The sequence below is a fragment of the Callithrix jacchus genome, chromosome 14 (genome assembly GCF_049354715.1).
Source record: "Callithrix jacchus isolate 240 chromosome 14, calJac240_pri, whole genome shotgun sequence".
Classification (NCBI taxonomy): Eukaryota; Metazoa; Chordata; class Mammalia; order Primates; family Cebidae; genus Callithrix; species Callithrix jacchus.
In genome coordinates this window covers 85,873,499-85,898,571 of record NC_133515.1, presented here as the reverse complement: position 1 = coordinate 85,898,571, position 25,073 = coordinate 85,873,499, and the positions used below count along the sequence as shown (strand labels likewise).

At 37.2% G+C, this 25,073-nt stretch overlaps 1 protein-coding gene across 8 annotated transcripts in view; it reads left to right on the top strand.

Moving 5' to 3' along the window:
* The window catches only part of CLIP4 (CAP-Gly domain containing linker protein family member 4), a 95,452-nt gene extending 71,594 nt beyond the window's left edge, over positions 1-23,858 (top strand). For all 8 annotated transcript variants that reach the window (XM_035272910.3, XM_035272914.2, XM_035272916.3 and 5 more), the window contains 3 exons: positions 3,416-3,477; positions 11,134-11,206; positions 21,630-23,858. In XM_035272910.3, coding sequence (XP_035128801.1) covers positions 3,416-3,477; positions 11,134-11,206; positions 21,630-21,951 — 457 coding nt within the window. In that variant the 3' untranslated portion in view covers positions 21,952-23,858. The remainder of the gene's footprint in view (positions 1-3,415; positions 3,478-11,133; positions 11,207-21,629) is intronic.
* The last annotated feature ends 1,215 nt before the right edge of the window (positions 23,859-25,073 follow it).

The following is a 25,073-nucleotide window of genomic DNA, read 5'->3' as shown; positions in this document are numbered from 1 at the left end:
TTTGCAGTGGTTAATGGAGACACTAATTTTATATTAAAGACATGCCCTGATTGTAGCTCATGTCTTCTTTCAAGGGGTTAACCAACCACCTTCTTCAGAGAGAAGGCTCATGGAAAGCTAAATTTGCCTTGCTGAGGATTTGCAATTTCAAAAACCTCCTTTATTTCTCATTTGCAAACCCTATGAGTATGTGTAGGCTATTAGAAGTGGCATTTGCAGCTAAGAACAGTGAAAGCAGCAAGCTTAATCTGTCATGCAAACAAAAGTAAAAATGCTCTCTGATTGCTTCAGTCACATCCTAACCACATTAAATTTCCTGCCAGCAGGCACCCCATTCATTCTCCTACAAACCTAATGGAACCAAAATGGCTTTTTCCTCTGATTTCTTTAGTTTTCAAAAATAGATAGGCAGTAGATCTTTGGGGGAAGTGAAGCTTCAAGGATTTTTATATAATATACCTCCTTGATGTTTCTTCTTAAGATAGTATCTTTCATACCACCTCATCTGGTTTTAAAAAATAAGTTGAGCAGAAACAAAGTCCTCATAAAATTCCAGGATCATTATTTGAAATGGCTTCTCTTCTGGGCTGGAAGAAGTTGCTTGGTATGACTTTCAGTGGTTAGGAAATGGGATACTAATCTTTAAATGAGAGATAACATATATTGCGTAATCACATTCGTGAGACTAGAACTACGATTGCAATCTGGGAGTCTCGTCTAGTTTTCCCTTACAACTAGACTGTTGTGACTATCTCTCGGGAAGTCGAAGTTTTTACATCCATTTCTCCCTCAGTTTGTTTTTCTTAATGAATCATTTCATATTTTTTGTATTAATTTCCTTTCTTCTTTATAACTTTCTTCTTCTTTATGTTATAGAATTTAACATACAATGCTTTGTAGTTCATAAACTATCTTCACTTAAATGTTGTTTCATTTATCCTAATAAATATTGATCAGGTAAGCTGGAAAATAATAACTTTTACAAACAAGTATTGAGCATTTAGTAGGTGGGTTCTCTGCACAGTGTATTTTAGATGTGTACCTCATGAATCCCCCCAGATCTCATGAGCTGTAAGTTATTAGGATTATTCCTATTTTGCAGATGAAGAAACAGGTTTCAAAGAGATAAGTGATTTAGCTAAAGTCATACGCTAATTAGCCGTGGGCTGGACTCAGCCCAGATGTGTTATTTTGTAATTGTCTTTTTGTAAGCCGTTGCTTTTAGATGGTTTGTTCTTTTTATTTATTTATTTAATAAATGAAGAAAAGGAGGTAGTAACTACGAATACCGTTTATACGTGCTGGGATCTGTTTGCTGGACTCTTCACGTATTAACCTGTTTACTGCTCTCCTGTAGCTCTGTGGTGTAGGCACTGTGTTCCATAGGTGAGGGAAGTAAGGCACAAGGGGTGACGTGTGCTGTGCTCCAAAGTGGGGATTTGAACCCAGGTTGTCTAGTATCAGCATGTGTGCCCTTAACCATAGTGCTATAGTGATTAGAAGAGTTTCAGGGACCTTCTTCAGGACATACATCTTGTAAATGATTGGTTTGGGAGTAAAATCGATGCTAAGTCACCAGCCAGTCTTCTGTGTTCTCATGTTACTTTGGGCATATTTTCGTCAACACATTGCAGCAGTCTCTTAGAAGTTGCGTTTGTCTCCTAGTCATGAGGACTGGGATTCTGCTTTTTCATGTTTGATTACCCAGAGTACATAATTTGGCATATTTTAGGCACATTAAATATTGATCCCATCTGATTCCTAGTTCAGTGCATGTTATGCTCTAACAGCTTTTTCCTCCTCCTCTATGTTGTAAAGCTACTTTTTCATGATTTCATCTTTTCTTTCTTGCTTTGTTTCTGGAGCACACGTTTTTTATGTTGTTTTTTTTTTTTTTGGATTGCCTTCTGTTTGGTTTTCTTTAAGGTGGTGTCTTTAAAAGCAGCCCCCTCTTAAAAAAAAAGGCCTGTTTCTAAATGAACTGCTATCTCAATCCAGCTGTCTTCCTGTCATCTTCTGATTGTCTCATTCATCATCATCAAATACTATTAAGTGTCTTTTAGCACTTATGCTGCGCTAGGCATTCTATAACAAATAAAACAGACATGGTCCCTGATTTTGAGGAGTTTCTCATCTGAACCAGCTTTGGAGCTCTTGAAAGATACCACTACTCTTCAAGATGGAAGAATTTTAAACTAGGGACTGTTCGAGGACAGTCCTAGTAAGGTAGTGGCCATTCCCAGTCACACCTTGCATCTTCCTCCTCCCCAGGACTATAGCTGACCTTTACCCCCAAACCCCTTTCTGTTTGTAAAATGTGCTTCCTATCCCAGAATCTTTGCACATGTTATTTCTTTCTGCTTGGAGGGCTTTCTACACCCACCTACTATTGCCCAGCATTCACGTAGTGAACACCTTTTCTTCTGTTAATATATTAATCAGTCAATTTCTTTGGAGAAACTCTAAGAAAACTGACTAGGTTAAATCTAATCTTACACACACACACACACACACACTTTGCTCAAGTGATCTTCATTAGCATAGTATTCACTTTCTTAGTTCTTGCTATTATTAGGCACTTACTACTAATGAACTGATTACTTTCAGAATTCACTTTCTCTCAACTGTTACTGCTTCATTCAAATATTCGTCCTCTTCAATAAATCACCTTCTTTGTGTCCATCAGTCTCTTATTGCGGTATGTTGTATATCATGTAAAAACGATACATATGAATTGTTAGGTGAAATGGCAAATATTGCAAGAGTTGCAGGATTTCTCGATGGTGATAAGATATGCTGGAGGAAACGATTGACAAATGAAGGCTTTCCAGATTTAGGTCATTAACAGTTGAAAGAAAATGAGGCTGTCGGGATTGACTTTTCAAAAATAAAGAATGATTTGAATATCAAAAAATGAAGGAAACCCCATTGGGAAAGTGACCTTTATGATTGTGGCTTAGAGTCAAATATAAAGTAAAAGATGTTGAATTGTATTAGCCATATAATTTTACCAGAAAAGTCACTCACACAAACTCAGCCAATGCCTTTTCCTGTCATTTTAAGAATTCCTGCCTTTTTTCACAGTATTAATCTAACATTTGTTAAGTTTAATATAAACTTATTTTCATATTTTTTAGTTTCACCTTTGAAGATGAAGTTTCAGAGAAATAAATTCAAGTTCGTATTTTAGTGAATTCACTTTAATTTTTTTCTATACTAATTAGATAATGAGAACCTCTTCTATTTAATTATTGTTTTTCTTTCATGCCAGATTGAAGCTCCTGGCTTGTAATGGATTCTCAATAAATGTTTGTCTAATGAAAGACTACATTTGGTGTGAAAAACTTAGTTGATAACCAGTCTTAAATCTGAAGACCAGCTACTTCTAATGAGGTGTACTTTGTTTTATTCACAGAGTGGCAGATTCCCTGGATACCCTTTCAGAAATTTCAAATAAACAGAACCGTTCTTATCCTGGTAAGATTACACAGTTTTGTGTTCCTAATAATTATTTCTTTGCTTTCATTTATTGAAAAATTTTTGTTGTGAGGTATATATGTATACATAAGGGTCTATAAAATGTATTTGTATAGTTTGTGTAATCACAGAGCAAGCATCTGTTATCTATCCCCTGTCTGAAAAAGAGGATGACCTGACCTGTAGAAACCCCTGAGTACCCCATCCCATCTCGTCTGCCTCCCTCTTCTTATACTCCATCCTCAGGTAGAGGAGTCTTGAATTGTACATTAATTATTCCCTTGATTCTCTTTATTTTTATCACCTATATGTAGAGATATATCAATAGTATGTGATTAGTTTTGATGGTTTGCTATTTCGTTATTTAGCATTCTATTGAAATATTCATTCCATAATTGATGGTTATTTGGGTTATCTCCTGTCTTTTCTATTACAAACTATGCTCCTGTGCACACTTGAGGAAGTTTAGGATTGCCAGGTGTGGGATACCTATGTCTCCACCTTCCTAGGTAATGCCTGTCTGTATTGCATACTCTATCTGTGATGGATCAGAGCCTCTGCTTCTCCTTGCCTCACTAGTACTTACCTTGTTTGATTTAGAAGTCTTTGCCTATCTGAAGGGCTTAAATGGTATTTCATTAACATTTAATTTGCGTTTTCTAGATTACAAATGAGGGTGAGCCTATTTTCATGCTTATGGGCAATATGCATTTCCTCTATTATGAAGCACCTGTTCAGATTTCTTGCCCATTTTCTGGAGGTGGTTTGTCTTTATCTTATTAATTTGTAGGCTGCTTTACATATTTTGGGTACAAACGTTTTGTCAACTTCATGTGTTGCAAATGTCTTGCCCAGGTTGTTACTTGTCTTTTAATCTTTTTATTTATTTTTGGTGTATTTTGATGAGCAAAACTCCTTAATTTTTTGTAGTCAAAATAGCAAAACATGTTATGGTTTGGATTTTTTGTTTTACAAAATCTTTTCTTAAAATAGAAATTATGAAGATATTTGCTCATGTTGTTTTCTAAAAGATTTATATTTTTATGTTTCCCATTTGTCAGTTTACCAAGAATTGATTTTGTGTATGGTAAGGATCTAATTTTTTTTTGCATGGATAACCATATATGAAAGAATGATTTGTATATCAATCTTTAAATAATTGTTGAGATTAATTTTATGGCCCACTCTAATAGGTATGCTGTTTTAATTTGAAATTCCCTAGTGTTTCTTTTCTTTTTCTTTTTTTTTTTTGAGACAAAGTCTCACTGTGTCACCCAGGCTGGGGTGTAGTGGTACAATGTCGGTTCACTGCAACCCCCACCTCCTGGGTTCAAGCGATTCTCCTGTCTCAGCCTCCCAAGTAGCTGGGATTACAGGCACATGCCACCACACCCTGCTCATGTTTGTATTTTTAAGGCAATTTTGGGATTTCACCATATTGGCCAGGCTGGTCTCGAACTCTTGACCTCATAATCCACCCACCTCGGCCTCCCAAAGTGCTGGGATTACAGGTGTGAGCCACCGTGCCAGGCCTCCCTAGTGTTTTAATTTGGTATTTTCTAAAGATGTTTGATGTTGTATTAATTGCTAGGGATGCTGTGACAAAATACTATATACTGGGTGGTTGAAACACAGACATTCATTTTCTCACAACTCCAGAGGCTCTAGACGTCTGAGATCAAGGTGTTGGCAGGTTTGGTTTATTTGAAGGCCTTTCTCCATGTCTTGTAGATGACCTTCTATCTCTGGTGTCTTCATGTGGTCTTTTACACTGTGTGTATGTGTACATCCCACTCTCCTCATAAAGACACTAGTCATGTTGGATTAGAGCCCACCCATATGACCTCATTTAACTTAATTACCTCCTATTACATATGACTTCATTTTACTGCAGTTATATCCAAATATAGTAACATTGTGGAATGCTGAGACGTTAGGACTTCAGCATATGAGTTTTGAGGGGACACAATTCAGTTTGTAACAGATGCTGACTATCTTTTCATATGCTTATTTGCCATCTCTTTTTCTTTGTATTTTTTACTGACATATCATAGTTGTACATATTTTTGGGATACATGTGAGAATTTGATGCACATATATAATGTGTGATCATCAAGTCAGGGTAACTGGGACATCTATCACCTAAAACATTGATTTTTGTGTTGGGAATGTTATAATTCTCCTCTCCTAGCTGTTTTGAAATATACATAAGTTATTAACTATAATTTCCCCCCTATACTATTGAATACTATAATTTATTACTTCTATTTAACTGCATTTTTATGCCCATTAGCCAGTCTATCTTTATCCTGCTTCCCACCCCCTCACACACCCTTCCCAGCCTTTGGTGTTAATCATTCTACTCTTTACCTTCACAAGATTCCCGTTTTGTTAGCTCCCACACGTGAGTGAGAACATAACGATAATTTGTCTTTCTGTGCCTAGCTTATTTCACTTACTCTTCAGTTCCATTGGTGTTGCTGCAAATGATAGGATTTCATTCTTTTTATGGTGGAATAATATTCCACTCTGTACCTATACCACATTTTCTTTATCCATTCATCCATTGGTGGACACTTAGGTTGATTCCATATCTTGGCTGTTGTGAATTGCACTGCAATAAACATGAGAGTGCAGCTATCTCTTCTATAATACTGATTTCTTTTCTTTCGGAGATATATGTATATCTATATCTGTGTATATATCAGCAGTGGAATTGCTGGATTATATGATAGTTCTATTTTTACTTTTTTGAGGAACCTCCACACTGTTTTTCCATGATGGCTGTACTCTGCATATCCTCAACAGTGTCCAAACAGCAGTGTGCTATATCTTCTTTGATGAGGTGCCTGTTCACGTCTTTTGCTCATTTTTAAATTCTGTTTGTTATTTTCATGTTGTTGAGTTCTTTGTATATTTTGAATACCAAATCTGTATCAGACATGTGTTTTGCAAATATTTTCCCTCCATCCGTGGCTTGTCTCTTCATTCTCTTAACAGTGTATTTCATAGAGCAAAGGTTTTTAATTTTAATGAAGTCTGAGTTATCAATTTTTTATTTCATGGATTGTGCTTTGGTGTTTTATCTAAAAAATCATCACCAGACCCAAGATTACCCTGATTTTTGTCCTGTGTTATCTTCTAGGAGTTTTATAGTTTTGTGTTTAATATTTAGATTTAGGATCCATTTAGAGTTAATTTTGGGGTAAAATGTGAGGTCTGTATCTAGATTTTTTCACATGTGAATGTCCAGTTGTTTGAGTATTATGTGTTGAAAAGACAGTCTTTTTTTTTCATTGAATTACCTTTGCTGTTTTCAAAGATCAGTTGACTAATTTATGTGGGCCTCTTTCTGGGCTCTCTGTTCTTTTTCATTCATCTATTTGTCTAATCTTTTGCCAGTACCACACTGTCTTGATTACTGTATTTTAAAAAATTTATTAATCATACTTGAGGTTCTGGGGTACAAGTTTTTATATAGGTATACATGTGCCATGGTGGTGTTTTGCTGCATCCATTGCCCCGTCATCTATATTAGGTATTTCTCCTAATGCTATCCCTCCCCAATTTCCCCACCCCCTGCTATTTCTTCCCTAGCCCCCGACACCCCAGGCCGTGGTGTGTGATGTTCACCTCCCTGTGTCCTATGTCCTTGTGTCCAGTTCTCATTTTTCAATACCCACTTATGAGTGAGAACATGTGGTGTTTGGTTTTCTGTTCTTGTGTTAGTTTTCGGAGAATGATGCTTTTCAGTTTCATCCATGTTTCTGCAAAGGCATGAACTCATCCTTTTTTGTGGCTGCATAGTTATTATATGGCGTATATGTGCCACATTTTCTTTATCCAGTCTACATTGATGGGCATTCGGGTTGGTTCCAAGTATTTGCTATTGTGAACAGTGCTGCGATAAACATACGTGTACATGTGTCTTTATAATAGAATGATTTATAATCCTTTGGATATATGCCCAGTAATGGGATTGCTGGGTCAAATGGTATTTCTATTTCTAGATCCTTGAGGAATTGCCACACTGTCTTCCACAATGGTTGAATTAATTTAGACTCCCACCAACAGTGTAAAAACATTCCTATTTCTCCACATCCTCTCCAGCATCTGTCTCCTGATTTTTTAATGATCGCTGTTTTAACTGGTGTGAGGTGGTATCTCAATGTGGTTTTGATTTGCATTTCTCTAATGACCAATGATGATGAGCTTTTATTCATATGTTTGTTGGCCGCATAATTGTTTTCTTTTGAAAAGTATCTGTTCATATCCTTTGCCCACTTTTTGAATGGGTTTTTTTCTTCTTGTAAATTTGTTTAAGTTCTTTGTAGATTCTGGATATTAACCCTTTGTCAGATGGGTAGATTGCAAAAAAATTTTTTCCCAGTCTGTTGGTTGCCGGTTCACTCTATTGATAGTTTCTTTTGCTGTGCAGAAGCTCTTAAGTTTAATTAGATCCCATTTGTCTATTCTGGCTTTTGTTGCCATTGCTTTTGGTGTTTTAGTCATGAAGTCCTTGCCCATGCCTATGTCCTGAATAGTATTGCCTAGGTTTTCTTCTAGAGTTTTTATGGTGTTAGGCCTCATGTTTAAATCTTTAATCACTACTCAACCTGAAGAATTACTATGAAGATTACTGTAGCTTTTTAGTAATTCTTCAGGTTGAGTAGCGTCAGTCCTCTGGTTTGATCTGCTTTTTCAATATTGTGTTGGTTATTCTGGGCCTTTTGCCTGTGCATATAAACTTTATCATCAGTTTGTGATATCCACAAAATAACTTGCTGGGATTTTAATTGGGATTGCATTGACTATATAGATCAAGTTGGAAAGAACTGACATCTTAATATTTAGTCTTTTTACCCATGAACATGGACTATCCATTTATTTATATCTTCTTTGATTTCTTCCATTAGTTTTATAGTTTTCCTTATATAGACTGTGCATATTTGTTAGATTTATACCTATGTATTTAATTGTTGGCCTTAATGTAAATGGTGTTGCTTTCATAATAATTTTTATAACCTTAATACCAGCCTTCTTTTGCTTATTTGCCTAATATATCTTTTTCTGTACATTGACTTGTAACCTTTCTATGTTCTTATGTTTTTAGAATATTTATAAATGGAATATAGTCATGTTTTCCTTTTTTAAAATAAGTCTGACAATCTTTCTTTTAACTGAAAGTCTTACTCATTTGCATTTATTGTAATTACCGATATATACTGATATTTTTGCTACCTTATTTGTTTTCTATTCACTTTTTTGTAATTAATAAGTGATTTTTCTTGACTGTATTCTGACTATATTCCCAGTCCCCATTGTAATTACCGATATATACTGATATTTTTGCTACCTTATTTGTTTTCTATTCACTTTTTTGTAATTAATAAGTGATTTTTCTTGACTGTATTCTGACTATATTCCCAGTCCCCAGTTTTTTTTTCGTTCTATTTACCCCTCTACTTGTGTAGAAGTTATACTCTATCAATATTATTCTTAGTAATTACTGTACATAATTTAACATTAATTTACTCATTAATCCTCAGAACTTCTACTTGAGATCATTTTTATTAATTTCATGTAGATTCTTTAAAATTTCTTTTAGAAAGGGTCTGTTGGGTAGCAAACTCATTGTTTTTATTTGTCTTTTCCAATGATAATTTTACTGGTTATAGAATATTAAGTTGAAAGATATTTCTCCCCGCCTCTTGACAGTATCATTGTACTATTTTTTTGGCTTCCGTCATTGTTGATGAGACAACATCTGTGAGTCTAACTAATTCATATTGTTGTTTCACCATGATGTCTAGGTGGAGATTTTGTTTATCCTGTTTATTCTTTTTGTTTGGCAGTACAGATTTTTCTGTATCTGGGAATTGATCAGTTATGTAAAATTCCTACCTGTTATAATTAAAATAGTTTCTCCTTCTTTCTCATGCTTATCTCCTTCTGAAACACTCTTTAGTAGTATGTTGGACCTTCTCATTTTCTTTCCCATGTTCTCTCATATTTCTCAGAACTTGTCACTCTAGACTCTATTCTGGATATCTCCAGACCCATCCTTCTGTTTCCTGATTCTCTCTTGAGCTGTTTATTCTGCTGCTTAACTCAGCCATAAAGCTTTAAAACTATAAAAATTGTTTGTTTTTCTTTTTTCAAATCTTCTTGCTGCTTACCATTGCGATTCTTTCCCTGTATTTTCAAGTTTTTCTTTTTTGTCTAAACATTTAAAATATTATCTTTTATTTTGTGTTAAATAATTCAGTATCTAAAGCCCTCGTGAGTCTCATTCTGCCATCTGTTTCTGTTGAGACTTATGGTTTGCCTTCTTTCCTTGTGAGTTTTGTAATTTATTCTTGTGAGATGCTTCTTTTACTCAGAATTTTATATATAAAAATTCTTTGAGGACTGGGTTGATGCCTCCAGAGAAGATTGTATCTACCTGTGCCAAGTTGACTAGAGGCACTGCCAGCCTGTAATACTTTAATTTATAGTCTCTGCAACATTTCTGTATTACAAGACAACATGAATTTCATTCATGGTCACAAATTCTGAGGGGAGAAAATTTTGCCTCCTACTGAGCATTAAGGTTGACATAAGTGACTTTCCTTTGTCTTCATCTGAACGGTGTTTCATTTCTCCTTTTGCCTTGCACTGAGAGTGAGCTGTTTGGGATCCTCACTTTAACCAAGAATCTTTTGTGAGGATCCCCATGTGGAGGCCCTAGGCTTTATTTCCCTCCCTGCCTCCTGTGCAGCCAGTAAGGTGGAAGCCCAGGTTCTCTGGAATTCAGTGGAAAGCCTGCTGCTATAAGATGGTCAATTACTTTGGTGTTTGGGGGCCTCTAATGGTTTCACTTTTTTGTTTTTGGACTCTTTGAAATTGTGCCTTTTGTGTCATCTTAATAGTATTTTTTAAAAATTATAGTTTTAACTAAAATTGCATCAATCAAGAGATTCATTCAGCATATCTGGTCTGCCATAACTGACCAGGCTAGAAATCTTGTTTCTTTTTAAAAACATCTTTTTAAAAATTTACCTCTTGAGAAGTGTTTTTGTTTTTGTTGTATTATTTGGAGAGGCCAACAATCAAAAGTTCTGAAGTTAATTGTTCAGTGTATTATAAATGATTATGTCTTTAAACCATTTTATCTTCTTCTTTTTTATATGAATATCAAGATATAATACTTGATAGTAAAATAATCAGCTTTATAAATAAATAATTCAATTTTATTTGATTTTTGAGAAACCTTATAATAAAAATCTCCAAAAATAATGTCATGCTCTTCACTTATTCATATATGTGTATAGTTTGATTATGAAGGTAAAGATGAAAATTTGTCAAGAAATCTAAGCCACGATTATATTGTGTGTACTTACCTTCTCTGCTTCTTCTTCTTTTTTTAAATGAGATAGGGTCTCACTATATTGCCCAGGCTGGTCTTGAACTCCTGAGTTCAAGCAGTCTTCCCACTCCATCTCCCAAAGTGCTGGGATTACGGGTGTGAGCCACTGTGCTGCCCTGCTTTCTATTTTGAAAGAAATATTTAATATACTAGAACATCTATAGAATAAATGATAAAAGATCATCATAAATAAGAACTGAAAGCTTATTATCCATTTTTCCTCTTCTAACCCCAACTTTCATATTTAGGTTTTAGGAGAAGTTTCAGCACAACTTCCGCTTCTTCCCAAAAGGAGATTAACAGAAGAAATGCTTTTGCCAAGTGAGTATTAAGAAGATTTAGAAAAACACCTTTCAAGATGAACATGATGGGATTCTGTGAAGAAAGAAAAGTAGAGTGCTGTATCTTTTGCATTGCTTGGTAGAATTTTAACAAGTAGGAGAAAAGGTGTGATGAGTGTATTGAGAAGAGTTCTTTCTCCCTCCTTTGCAAGTGCAATTAAAAATGTCACCGGTGACTAAAACTAGTGCACTGCATATATTTTTATCTTCATAGAAGTTAGAACTGTTAATAAAAGTTAGAGGAATTTACACTTTGTCTTTCATTGAGTAGGGTGGATTGCTTTTAAATGCTCCTTGAGTAATCAGAGATTTGATTTAATATTCAGTGATACATGAAAGAAATGTAAGGCATAACCTTACAGTTATTTTGAAAAATGCTCCCACATTCTCTGAGTATATTGCTTGAAAAACCTTTTTTGTTTCATTGTAGAAAGAATGCCCTTTTCTCTTTTTCGTTTTTATCTCCCCCAGACCCACTTCACTACCTGCCAGTGGTTTTCTGAAGCTTTTTTACTTTTAGAGCAATATGAGGCTCTTCCAGACTGATTGGGTTTAGAGGTTCTTTTTTAAATGATGCCATTTAATTTATGAATAATACCTTGGTGGGAAAGGCTGAGTTGCTTAAGGAAGTACACATGCTTGCTTAAGTAGTGGGTGGTAGGAGCCACCAGAAATTAGAGCCCAAAAGCTAGAACTTGAAGTCCCACGGGGCATAGGCAGGTCATTTGTGTACCTCTGGTGTGAAGGTATTGATAAGCTTCACAGAGATCTGAAATTTCATGGGAGAACCCTGCCTGGTCCTAAGGACTGTTAGGTACTGTTGACAGGGTTGAGTGGGGCTGTTTTCCCCTCTTCCTCAAAATCATCACCAATTTTGAGAATTTTGAAATGGGTCGTCTTGCTTGAGTAGCTGAAAGAGTTTAAGAACAGTCAGTTTATGCTCCAGTTGATTGAAGATATTCAAGAGTTCTTAGGCAAAATGCAAGAAGTTGCTATGAAGAAATCAGGAAATAAAGGATTCTGAAGGGGGAGAGGTATCCAAATCAGAGTGGAGATGTTGGTGAGTGGAAGAACATGATACAAAGGAACAAGGGAAGGAGAAAGCAATCTGAACCCTGGGAATTACGCAGCAGGTATGGTTAGATGCAAGACACTCTGCGGACATGAGGTGGAAATATTAGTACTTATCTGTTTTCTATGAAAATTAAAAAGCTTTAGTAATATTTATATAGGTTAACACTAGTACCTTAAGAATATACTTTTATTGAGGCTAGAGGATAAGCTTTTAAAATTATTTATCTGTTTTTACTCATAGAGTGTGCGAGCAAAATGTTTGTTGATCATTGTTCTCAGGAACAAAAGAAAGAGTGTCAGGTGCTGGCAGGTACTTAGGACATTTGTCCCTGCTCCTAGGGGTGAGGGAGACAGGGCAGTGCTCAGATAGCCTTCTGCCAGGCAAGGGGCCAGAGTTGATTGCGAGTTGTGCTATCTGTTGTTAATCTATCTGGAGGCATGGTGTGTTCTGAAGCATGTGTGTTGAGAAAGTGCATGTCTTGAGACACATCAAACTCTCTTCCATTTCCTTGCTTAGTTGTATGGAAGGAAATGATACTTTGAGAAGAAATACGGAAAACCTAGTCAGAGATGATGAAAATTCCTGGGTAGAAACTTGAAGGCCTTGGGGGCAAAGGACATGGGGGTTTGGCCCCCGTGAGTGAAAGCAAGCTGGGAAATGGGAAGGAACAGCCTCCCATGTCCTTTCTGTGAGAAAACAAGATTTTTCTAGATCGTGTACAGAAATGGTAGTGAGGAATGTGTTTCATCCCAAGGAAGACATGGCAGAAAGGGGGAGGGAAGCAGCTCTGTCTTCAGAACACTGTGTGTCCCATGCCAAGAATGAGCTTGAGATTTTCCCACAGTCATCACAGGGATCTAATAGGCATGAGACGTCCATCCTCCTCCACTCTGTGGATGTCTACATCCCGCCTGGGATCTGTCTCCTGTTCCGTCATTACCAGCTCACTTCAGCTCTTCTCCATGTTATCCCCAGGGCCTGCTCAAAAGTCCTCACTGGGTCTTATCTGTGGAATCTGACTCATTGGCGTGGTTTGGTCAGCCCACATTTGATGGTCTTTAGGCAATATTCATATGATCCAGTTTGCCACAGGTCTGTCCTTCCACATCATGTGCTTGCGTTTGTTTTGTGCCTCTCCCTTAAAGCTTTCAAATTCTCAAACACAGAATGAAGTCCAGATTCACTGGCCCTGCCTACAAAGGCCTACATGATTGACTCCTGTGTTTCTCCTGACTTTTGTTTCATGGTGATATCCTCACAGGTGACTGCAGTTCTCTAAACTGTATGCTTTTCAGGAATAGGAAAAAGTAACACACATATTGCAGCTGGGCACAGTGGCTCATGCCTGTAATCCCAACACTTTGGGAGGCTGGGGTGGGAGGAGCACTTGAGGTCAGGAGTTTGGGACCAGCCTGGCCAACATGGTGAAACCCAGTCTCTACTAAAAATACAAAAATTAGCTGGGCATGGTGGTGGGTGTCTGTAATCCCAGTTACTCGGGATGCTGAGGCAGGAGAATCACTTGAACCTGGGGGATGGAGGTTGCAGTGAGCCTAGATTGTGACACTGCACTCCAACCTGGGCAACAGAGCAAGACTGTCTCAAAAAAACCCCAATACACACACACACACACACACACACACACACACACACACACACGTGTGTGTGTTTGTATATATATATTTTGCTCAGATGACCATCTGTGCATTCCCTTTTCTGTGTGCTTATCTTTCAAGTTGGCAGAAATATCATTTCTCCACTAACATGTCTTTCCTGAGGCTCTGAGGAGACGTCGTCTTCTTCTGTTTTCGTTCTGCACTGTATAGGGTCTTTATTACAGTGTTTATGACATTTTACTGATTATTGTGTGCAAATATCTAGAATGTAGCCCCATGCCTGCCATTTCATAGGGGACAATAAATGCTTTGGATGAGTAAACGGAGCTCTCAAACATGCTGTAATTCTAAGTTTCTCAATTCTCTGGCTTTTGAACTTTGACATAACTTTAATCACATCATTCCTAATAGAATGTTAAGTGTTGACTCAAGTCATTACTTTTTGGTTTAGATGTTGAATTCATTAATTGTTTCTTTAAAAACTTTGATTATGAAAGTTGTACAATATTTGAAAAATTAAGAAAAACCAAATGTAAGTAAAAGTCATCTGTAATTTTGTTAACTAGGTGAGATTATCACTGTTAGCATTAGGTATATACTTTCCCAATTGTTATCCTAATGCATGTGTCTGAATTTTTTTTTGTTGTTTTTTGAGATGGAGTTTCGTTCTTGTTGCCCAGGCTGGAGTGTAGTGGTGCAATCTTAGCTGACTCAACCTCTGCCTCCCAGGTTCAAGCAATTCTCTTGCCTCAGCCTCCCAAGTAGCTGGGATTATAGGTGTGTACCACCATGCCCAGCTATTTTTTTTCTTTGTATTTTTAGTAGAAACGGGATTTCACCATATTAGACAGGTTGGTCTTGAACTCCTGACCTCAGGTGATCTCCTGAAACACAGGAGAAATTCCAAAGTGCTGGGGTTACAGGCATGAGCCACTGTGCCCGACCATGTGTCTGAATTTTTAAGCAAAGAGAGATGAATCGTATTCTATATAGCCTTTTCAAAGCTTTTCCCTGTATGTCATGCTCATATTTCCATATTCTTTTTTTTTGAGACGGAGTTTCGTTCTTGTTACCCAGGCTGGAGTGCAATGATGCGATCTCGGCTTACCGTAACCTCTGCCTCCTGGGTTCAGGCAATTCTCCTGCCTCAGCCTCCTGAGTAGCTGGGATTACAGGCACGTACCACCATGCCCAGCTAATTTTTTTGTATTTTGAGTAGAGACGGGGTTTCACCATGTTGACCAGGATGGTCTCGCTCTCTTGACCTCGTGATCCACCTGCCTCGGCCTCCCAAAGTGCTGGGATTACAGGAGTGAGCCACCGCGCCCGGCCTCCCATATTCTTTAATAGCTTCCCTCAGCATGACTTTTGCAATGTTTTTAAAGACTGTGCTGTGATATGAAAATGTTTTTGTGGCACAATGATAAATGAAAACATAATTGTCAGATTCATCAGGGTTGAAATAAAGGAAAAAATGCTAAGTGGAGTCAGAAAGAAAGGTCGGGTTATCCACAAAGGGAAGCCCATCGGACTCACAACGGATCTCTTGGCAGAAACCCTACAAGCCAGAAGAGAGTGGGGGCCGATATTCAATATCCTTACAGAAAAGAACTTTCAACCTAGAATTTCACATCCAGCCAAACTAAGCTTCATAAGTGAAGGAGAAATAAAGTCCTTTAGGAACAAGCAATTGCTCAGAGATTTCATCACCACCGGATCTGCCTTATAAGAGCTCCTGAAAGAAGCACTAAACATAGAAGGAACAACCAGTACCAGCCACTCCAAAAATGAACCAAATGGTAAAGAGCATCGACACAATGAAGAAACTGCGTCAATGAACAGGCAAAACAACCAGCTACCATCAAAATGGCAGGGTTGAATTCACACATAACAATATTAACCCTAAATGTAAATGGGCTAAATGTCCCAGTCAAAAGACACAGAGTGGATAAAAAATTAAAACCCATCATGTGCTGTATCCAGGAAACCCATCTCATATGCAAGGATACATACAGGATGAAAATAAAGGGATGGAGGAAGATTTACCAAGCAAATGGAGAAAAAAAAAAAAAAGGCAGGAGTTGCAATCCTAGTCTGTGATAAAATAGACTTTAAACCAACAAAGATCAAAAGAGACAAAGAAGGGCATTACATAATGGTAAAGGATCAATGCAACAAGAAGAGCTAATCATCCTAAATATATAGCTATCCAATACAGGAGCACCCATACATAAAGCAAGTTCTTAATGACCTACAAAGAGACTTAGACTCCCACACAATAATAGTGGGAGACTTTAGCATTCCACTGTCAATATTAGATCAATGAGACAAAAAATTAACAAGGATATCCAGGACTTGAACTCAGATCTGGACCAAGCAGACCTAATAGACATTTACAGAACTCTCCACCCCAAATCCATAGAATACACATTCTTCTCAGCACTACATAACCCCTACTCTAAAATTGACCACATAATTGGAAGTAAATCACTCCTCAGCAAATACAAAAGAACGGAAGTCATAACAAACAGTCTTTCAGACCACAGTGCAATCAAATTAGAACTCGGGATTAAGAAACTAACTTAGAACTGCACAACTTCATGGAAACTGAACAACTGGCTCTTGAATGTTGACTGGATAAACAATGAAATGAAGGCAGAAATAAAGATGTTGTTTGAAACCAACGAGAACAAAGACACAATGTGCCAGAATCTCTGGGACACATTTAAAGTAGTGTCTAGAGGAAAATTTGTGGTAATAAATGCCCACGTGAGAAGCAAGGAAAGATCTAAAATCAACATCTTATCAAAATTGAAAGAGCTAGAGGAGCAAGATCAAAAAACTCAAAAGCTAGTAGAATAAGATCAGAGCAGAATTGAAGGAGATAGAGACACAAAAACCCTTCAAAAATTAATAAATACAGAAGCTGTTTTTTTTGAAAAGATCAACAAAATAGACTACTAGCCAGATTAATAGAAAAGAAAGAAGAATCAAATAGATGCAACAAAAAACAATAAAGGGACATCACTACAGAGTCCACAGAAATACAAACTACCATCAGAGATTACTACAAACAACTCTATGCACGTAAACCAGTAAACCTGAAAGAAATGGGTAAATTCCTGGACACTTGCACCCTCCGAAGCCTAAACCAGGAAGAAGTCAAAACCCTGAAGAGACCAAAAACAAGGGCTGAAGTTGAGGCAGCAATTAATAGCCTGCCAACCAAAAAGGGCCCATGTCCAGATGGGTTCACAGCTGAATTCTACCAGCCATAGAAAGAGGAGCTGGTACTACACCTTCTGAAATTATTCCAAACAATCCAAAAAGAGGGAATCCTTCCTGGATAGTTTTATGAGACCAACATCATTCTGATACCAAAACCTGGCAGGGACTCAACAAGAAAAGAAAACTTCAGGCCAATATGCATGATGTTTATCTATGTTTAGATGCAAAAATTTTCAATAAAATGCTGGCAAACCAATTGCAACAGCACATCAAAAAGCTTATCCATCATTATCAAGTACTTCATCCCAGGGATGCAAAGCTGGATCACCATACGTAAGTCTATAAACATAATTCACCACATAAACAGAACCAGAGACAAAAACCTCATGATTATCTCAATAGATGCAGAGAAGACCTTTGACAAAATTGAACAGCCCTTTATGCTAAAAACTCTCAATAAACTGGCATCAATGGAACATACCTCAAAATAATAAAAGCTATTTATGACAAACCCACAGCCAATATCATACTGAATGGGCAAAAACTGGAAGCATTCCCTTTGAAATCTGGCACTAGACAAAGATGCCCTCTCTCACCACTTCTATTCAATATAGGAAGTTCTAGCCAGAGCAATCAGGCAAGAAAAAGAAAGCGTATTCAATTAGGAAAGGAGAAAGTCAAATTGTCTCTATTTGCAGATGACACGATTGTATATTAATAAGACCCCATTGTCTCAGCCCAAAGTCTCCTGAAACTGATAAGAATCTTCAGCAACGTCTCAGGATATAAAATCAATGTGCAGAAATCACAAGCATTCCTATAAACCAATAACACTTAAAGAGAGCCAAATCTAGAATGAACTGCCATTCACATTTGCCACAAAGAGAATAAAATACCTAGGAATACAACTAACAAAGGATGCAAAGGACCTCTTCAAGGAGAACTACAAACCACTGCACAAGGAAATAAGAGAGGACACAAACAGATGGAGAAACATTCCATTCTCAAGGTTTACTGCCCAAAGTAATCTACAGATTCAATGCTATCCCCATCAAGCTAACTATGACCCTCTTCACAGAACTGGAAAAAACCAACTTAAACTTCATATGGAGCCAAAAGAGAGCCCGCATAGCCAAGTCAATTCTAAGCAAAAAGAACAAAGCTGGAGGCATCATGCCCTGACTTCAAACTATACTGCAAGGCTATAGTAATCAAAACAGCATGGTATTGGTACCAAAACAGATACAGACCAGTAGAACAGAACAGAGGTCTCGGAGGCAATGCCACACATCTACAACCATCTAATCTTTGACAAAACTGACAAAAACAACAATGGGGAAAGGATTCCCTGTTTAATAAATGGTGTTGGGAAAACTGGCTAGTCAGGTGCAGAAAGCAGAAACTGGACCCCTCCCTGACATCTTACACTAAAATTAATTCTAGATGGATTAAAGACTAACAAAAGATGCAGAGGACCTTATTCTTAAACATAAGACCTAATGCCATAAAAACCCTAGAAGAAAACCTAGGCAATACCATTCAGGACATAGGCATAGGCAAGGACTTTATGACTAAAACACCAAAAGCATTGGCAACAAAAAGCCAAAATAGACAAATGGGATCTAATTAAACTTCAGAGCTTCTGTACAGCAAAAGAAACAATCATTAGAGTGAACTGGAAACAACAGAATGGGAAAAAATTTTTGCAATCTACCCATCTGACAAAGGGCTAGTATCTACAAAGAACTAAAACAGATTTACAAGAAAAAAACATTCAAAAGTGGGCAAAGGATATGAGCAGACACTTTTCAAAAGATGAATAAGAGGCCAACAAACATATGAAAAAATGCTCATCATCACTGGTCATTAGAGAAATGCAAATCAAAACCACATTGAGATACCATCTGATGCCAGTTAGAGTTGTGATCATGTCTCAGCCTCTTGAATAACTGGGATTACAGGAACTTGCCACCGTGCCCCTCTAAGTTTTGTATTTTTTTGTAGATCAAGGGTTTTACCATGTTGGCCAGGCTGGTATCAAACTCCTGGCCTCAAGTGATCTGCCTGCCTCAGCCTCACAAAGTGCTGGGATTATAGGCATGAGCTACTGTGCCCAGCCTCTTTTTTCAGTTTATGCATTAAAGTTCTTTATTTGTAATTTGTTTAATATACAGGAGTGGGGAGAATCAAATCCTTTTCTCTCAGCTAATTTTTACAACACTCCTACTTCAATGCTCATTCCTTTTTCACTGTTTTGAAGTTTTACATTTTAATCACATGTAAAATAATTATGTGTATTTTTCATTTTTCTAAAATGTTTTCTGTGTTATTTAAAACTACAGTCTTACGCCAGAGCCACATTGTTTTAACTATTGTAACTTTATAATTTAACCTAATGGCAGTATAAACCTTGCGTCATTGTTATTCAGCCTTTTCTTAGTTACCAGTGCTCATTGTGTTTGTGAAGAGGGCCTGGCTTTTGTGCTTGTACAGCCATCGATCTGAGCCTCATCTTTGCCTTTTTCATCTCTCTGGCCTTAGGCACATAGCTTAATTTTTCTAAGCCTCAGATTATTCTTCCATTACAAGGAAATAATAATTCCGCCTTCACTGGTTTGGGCGAGATTGAAAGACATAACATATGTGAAGTGGTTAGACACCTAGTAAGTGTTTGGGAAACGATATTGTCATTATTTATGTGAAAATGATAGTAATGTTGTCAGGTTACAAAAAACATTTGGGGAGAATGAACATAAATATATTTAGTAACAGAGCTCTTTCATGTATGTTCTTCAGTAAAGATCTATGCTTTTTCTTACAGGTATTACATGTTTCTTTATTAAATGTATTTGTGCATTTGACATGTAAATAATTTAAGATCATTTTATAATTAGGATTCTGTCACTTACTGAGCCTCAGTTTCCTATTCATTAAAATTAGTCGTCTTCCTTTCTTACAGGGTGGTTAATAGGAGCAAATGAGACTTTGTATGTGATGGCATATTAAAAATAAAGAAAGTGAAATAAAAGGTGAAATAAGTTGGACCCAGATTCTGTTCACAATAAGCTCCTGTGTAGTTTTAGTAACGGGTTCTGTTTTGAAGCTACTGTGGGGTGAGGGGAGGGGTTTCTTTTGGAAGAGAGGTGGCATGGGATAGCGGATGGAAAGCTCCAGGTAGTTTTGGTGGTTTCTTTCTGGCCATTTTGGAAGGTCTCAGCTCAGGGGGCAACAAGACCCTTGTCATGTTTCTACTGTGGGTAAATGTCAGCTACTTCCAGTGGACAGTGGAGGCAGCTCTGGGGCAGTATGGGCCTGAGGCCTTGGCTGAGTACACCGGGGAGTCCCGTGCTTTATTATCAGTCGCGGTGGTGTGAGTGCTGGGAGACATTTCCAGCACACTGGAAGGAATGTCATGTTGCAGGGAGAAGGAGAGGCAGCTGCTCAAGGTACCTCAGCCCCTCCTTAGTGTTAGTGGCCTGGCAGGGAAGGGGGTTACTAAAACTTTAATTATAACTGGAGTTCATACATAGAAAGTGTATATAGATATTTCCAAAGCTGTGGACTTAAAGTTTTTAAAATTTGTTTTCATATGAAAAATATTTTTAAAGTGAACAAACTAATTTAAATTTACTATAGTCAAAATACTAGATTCTTTTCTAAGGCTTTATTTGACAATACCGATAGCAATTAAAACAGCCAAAATACTAGATTCTTTCTTCTTGCTTTATTTGATACTGCTGATAGAAATTAAATAGATATGTGTATTTTTTCTAATTTCTATTTTATATTTATTTATAAATTGCAAATGAAATCTTAAATCCAGAATAGGGTAGTCTTAAAATGGAGCAAAGACAAAAACTTTTAAAATGTTAAACAAAAGTCCAGTTGAATTTCGATTAATGAATGTGGGGGTTGGGAGTACCATCGCTTGCTCACTTGCACAGTTGAAAATCAGTGTATATCTTTTGACTCCCCCACAACTTAACTACCGATAGCCTCCTGTTGACTGGAAGGCTTACTTATAAACAGCTGATTAATAGATATTTTGTATGTTACATGTAGTATATGCTGTAGTTTTACAGTAAAGTAAGTTAGAGAAAAGAATGTTAAAGTTATAAGGAAAATATATTTACTATTCCTTAAGTAGAAGCGGATCATCAGAAAGTTCATCTTCATTGCCCCCACTTTGTGCAGGCTGAGGAGGAGGAGGAAGAGAAGGGGTTGGTCTTGCTGTCCCGGGTGGCGGAGGCGGGAGAAGCTCTGTGTATAAGTGGACCCACGCACTTCAAACCTGTATAGTTCATGGGTCAACTGTATATTCTAAAACTGCTCTTTAAAATTAAAAAACCAACTTGTGACCATAAAGTATTCTCTTTTGGAGACTGAATGAATGAATTCTGAATGTGGCAGTGGAAATGAGTATGATGATTGCGTTATGTGGCTTTGGCACTAAAGCGTTTTTCCCGCTTTTCCTTTCTGCACAGATCAAAAGCTGCTTTGCGTCGCAGTTGGAGCAGCACCCCCACTGCAGGGAGCATTGAAGGGAGCGTGAAGCTGCACGAGGGGTCTCAGGTCCTTCTCACGAGCTCTAATGAGATGGGTACTGTTAGGTATGTGGGCCCCACTGACTTTGCTTCAGGTATCTGGCTTGGACTTGAGCTCCGAAGCGCCAAGGGGAAAAATGATGGGTCAGTGGGTGACAAGCGCTATTTCACCTGTAAGCCGAACCACGGAGTCTTAGTTCGACCGAGCAGAGTGACCTATCGGGGGATTAATGGGTCAAAACTTGTGGATGAGAATTGTTGAGTTAAGCTTCTAAAATATTAAATAAGCTTGAATATATATATTTGGTGTAAATAAAGAGTCCATGGTAAATGGTTTACTTTAGCCATATTTAAAATTTGAAAATAGAGTTATCATCTTAAAAATCATTATAACAATTCAGAGAGAGTTCTTTACAAAGCCATGAATATAAACTCTGGGGAATCATGGTTCTTTTAAAGCAGTTTTCAAAATAAGTATCATTTAAAGCTTTAGGTCCCAAGAAAATTCTGGGACTCAGGAAAAAAAGTGCCATCAGGTGAGCAGCTGTTACATTTCTTTGCTTATTCTGTTTTAATTTTACACGCCATATTGGATTTTTCTTAGCACCCTAATCGTGAAGGGTTTCTCTAGCTTTGGTTACGTGTAATGTTCACATGACCTTTATTTGTCAAGCATTTTTGGGATTTTTCCTTCTTTCCATGCTTTATTACTGATAAGTCCAATAAGAGAATAGTAGCTGGATGACTAGTGTATTTTTTATATATCTCGGTAAAATTATTTGCCTTTTCAGAAATGCCTCATCTAAAGATATGTGGTAACTTTGGAGTTGGAAGGGGCCTTAGAGGCTCTCCGGCTCTGCTTCTTGCCCATTGCCAAATACTGAAATGGAAGCCTGTCTTACCTGGGGTCACCAACCGGTTGGTCTAAGAATAGAGTGTGGGTCTCCTCATTTGTGGCCCAGTGTTCTTTCCTCTTTACAAAATGTCTAATCTCAGATTTTTCTTCTGCTGCTTGACTGCTTCATCTGGATGAACTACAAAAAATCCATGATTAAGGTTTATGAATTCAAGTAATAATTAGAATTTTTTTGCACAAACTTACTTAACTTCCTTATTGGGTATGTTTGTAACACATAAACACGAAGCACTTTTAAAACATGATGCACTTTTCTCTTTGTGAAGAATTCACCATCCTTTCCCTCTGGGATATGAGAAACATTAAAAAAAAAAAAGTATTTAACAGAAGAGCGCAAATTAAGATGTATTAGGAAGGGTGTATTCGTTACTTACTTAAATGTTTATTATACCTGGATTTTTTTTGTTTTATTACTCATAGAACCAGTGTTGTGTTTGCTGTTTTTATAGCTCCAATTGTTGCAGAGTTCAGCCTGTTATAAAGCTACAGAACTGTATTTTCAGTTTCTTCCTTGGGCACGATAACAAACTAAGCTTCATAATAGCGTGATGTCATCATGTAAAATGTTCGTATTGTGGTTAAGTATTGATGTTTATGTCCTGTCTGCTTAAAGATTTATCTTTTATTGTAAGCATTTAGACTTTACCACAGAAATATTGGAACAGTTTGCTTTATAAGATTAAAAAGTATCCTTCAGAATGGAGCTCACCTTGTGCTTAGAAATAATATGTTGAACTATTTTGCAATATACTATTTTAAATCTGAATTCTGCCACTTTGCTGCCTTTTTAAAATAGTGTGTGGTGTTTCAAATACTGCTAGAGCTATTTTCCTGAAATACATTTGCAAAATAAGGCTGCTTTGTAATCAAGGAATATTTTTATTGATAGAAGGAAATGACTGTACTGCGACTGAAAAGTAAACTTATTTTATTATACAGATTATTTCTTAAAATTCTATTTATACCTTAACGTGAAATCCATGACCACACCAAACTTGGTTATTCATAATTTTTTCTGTTAGATATAAAACACTGTAAGTTAAAAACAGTAATGCCAACACTGAATTTATTTTTGAGGTCAAAGAACCGGTTGTTCTCTTTATTTTTAGATGAGGATTAAGTCCATATAACATGTATGTTTACCTATACTATACATGCAAATTAGGGGTTTTCATTTGTGTTTTGCTTATGAACTGTCATTTAAAGTTCACTTCTTGAGCATCAATAAAAAGGGAAGCTGTGTGGTTTTGGAATGGTATCTTGTCATTTTTGCCGTATTTGCCACTCTCCTTTCCTCAGTCACTCGGTATATGCTTTGAAAAAGTGTTTTTTCCGCACGGTAATGGCTTGGATTTGTCCTGTCCCTATAAAGAGTATTAAAAAGTATCATGCTTTCTACCCAACAACTTATGTTCATAGCTACCCTCCTATTAGTATTGTTTTGATGAATACTGAGTGATTTTAAAAAAAGCATGTATTTCTACAGTTAGGATTTCATTTGTTTATTTAGGGTAGGAGGGAACACTTTGAATTTAGATTAAAAAGAAATAATTACCTTCCTTTTACTAAAAAAAAAAAAACATTGTTTTTATATTTAGGGTGATTTTGGGGGAATATTTCTAAGTGTGTAAGAGTGTTGAGATGCAGCTGTTTGCTGACTGTCAACTGCGGTGTTGTAATCTTGCTGTGAATCTCTGGCACTTCCTCCCGAGAGCCTCTGGCTCCCCTCTCATGTTTTGTTTTTCTGTTTAGCATTTGGTCACGCTTACTACTTATTACAGCTTCTTGTGTACTATTTCTTTCTTCCTTCACTAGATTGAGGAGTGGGTTTTTGACTGTTTTGTTTTGTTCACCACTTAACCCCAACACCTGGAATAATACTTGGCACCTCGTAGATGCTCGGTTTTGTTGAGTGAACAAGGGCAGTAAAGATTGTTGGAAATATAGATACTGTCTAGCTAGCTTCAGGCAAGTGGCCTTGCGAGACCAGGCCACGGAACAGGTAAGTTTTCTTAGACACGGAAGGAAGGAGGACAAGAAACTGAATCCAGGAGCCTAGCTTACCCCTTAAGAGTGCCGTGTACGAGACCACAGATGTTGCGTGGTGCAGCGGTAGGGAATGGGGAGAAAAGATGTAGTAGGACCACCTGGGGCAGCTCCCTTTCCATTCTGCCTGGGGCAAACTTTGAATTCCTATTTGAATATGATAATTTAGAGAACATGGTAATATGTGTAGTTTAATATGGAGAGAATGAACTGGATCATTCTCAAGTGGGGATAACGTTGATCGCCAGTATTAAATTTTTTTTTTTTTTCGAGGTAAAGTTTTGCTCTTACCAGCCGTGCAATGGCGCGATCTCAGCTCACCACAACCGTGGCTCACTGCAAACTCCACCTCCTGGGTTCAAGGGATTCTTCTGCCTCAGCCTCCCGAGTAGCTGAGATTACAGATGCCCACCACCACACCT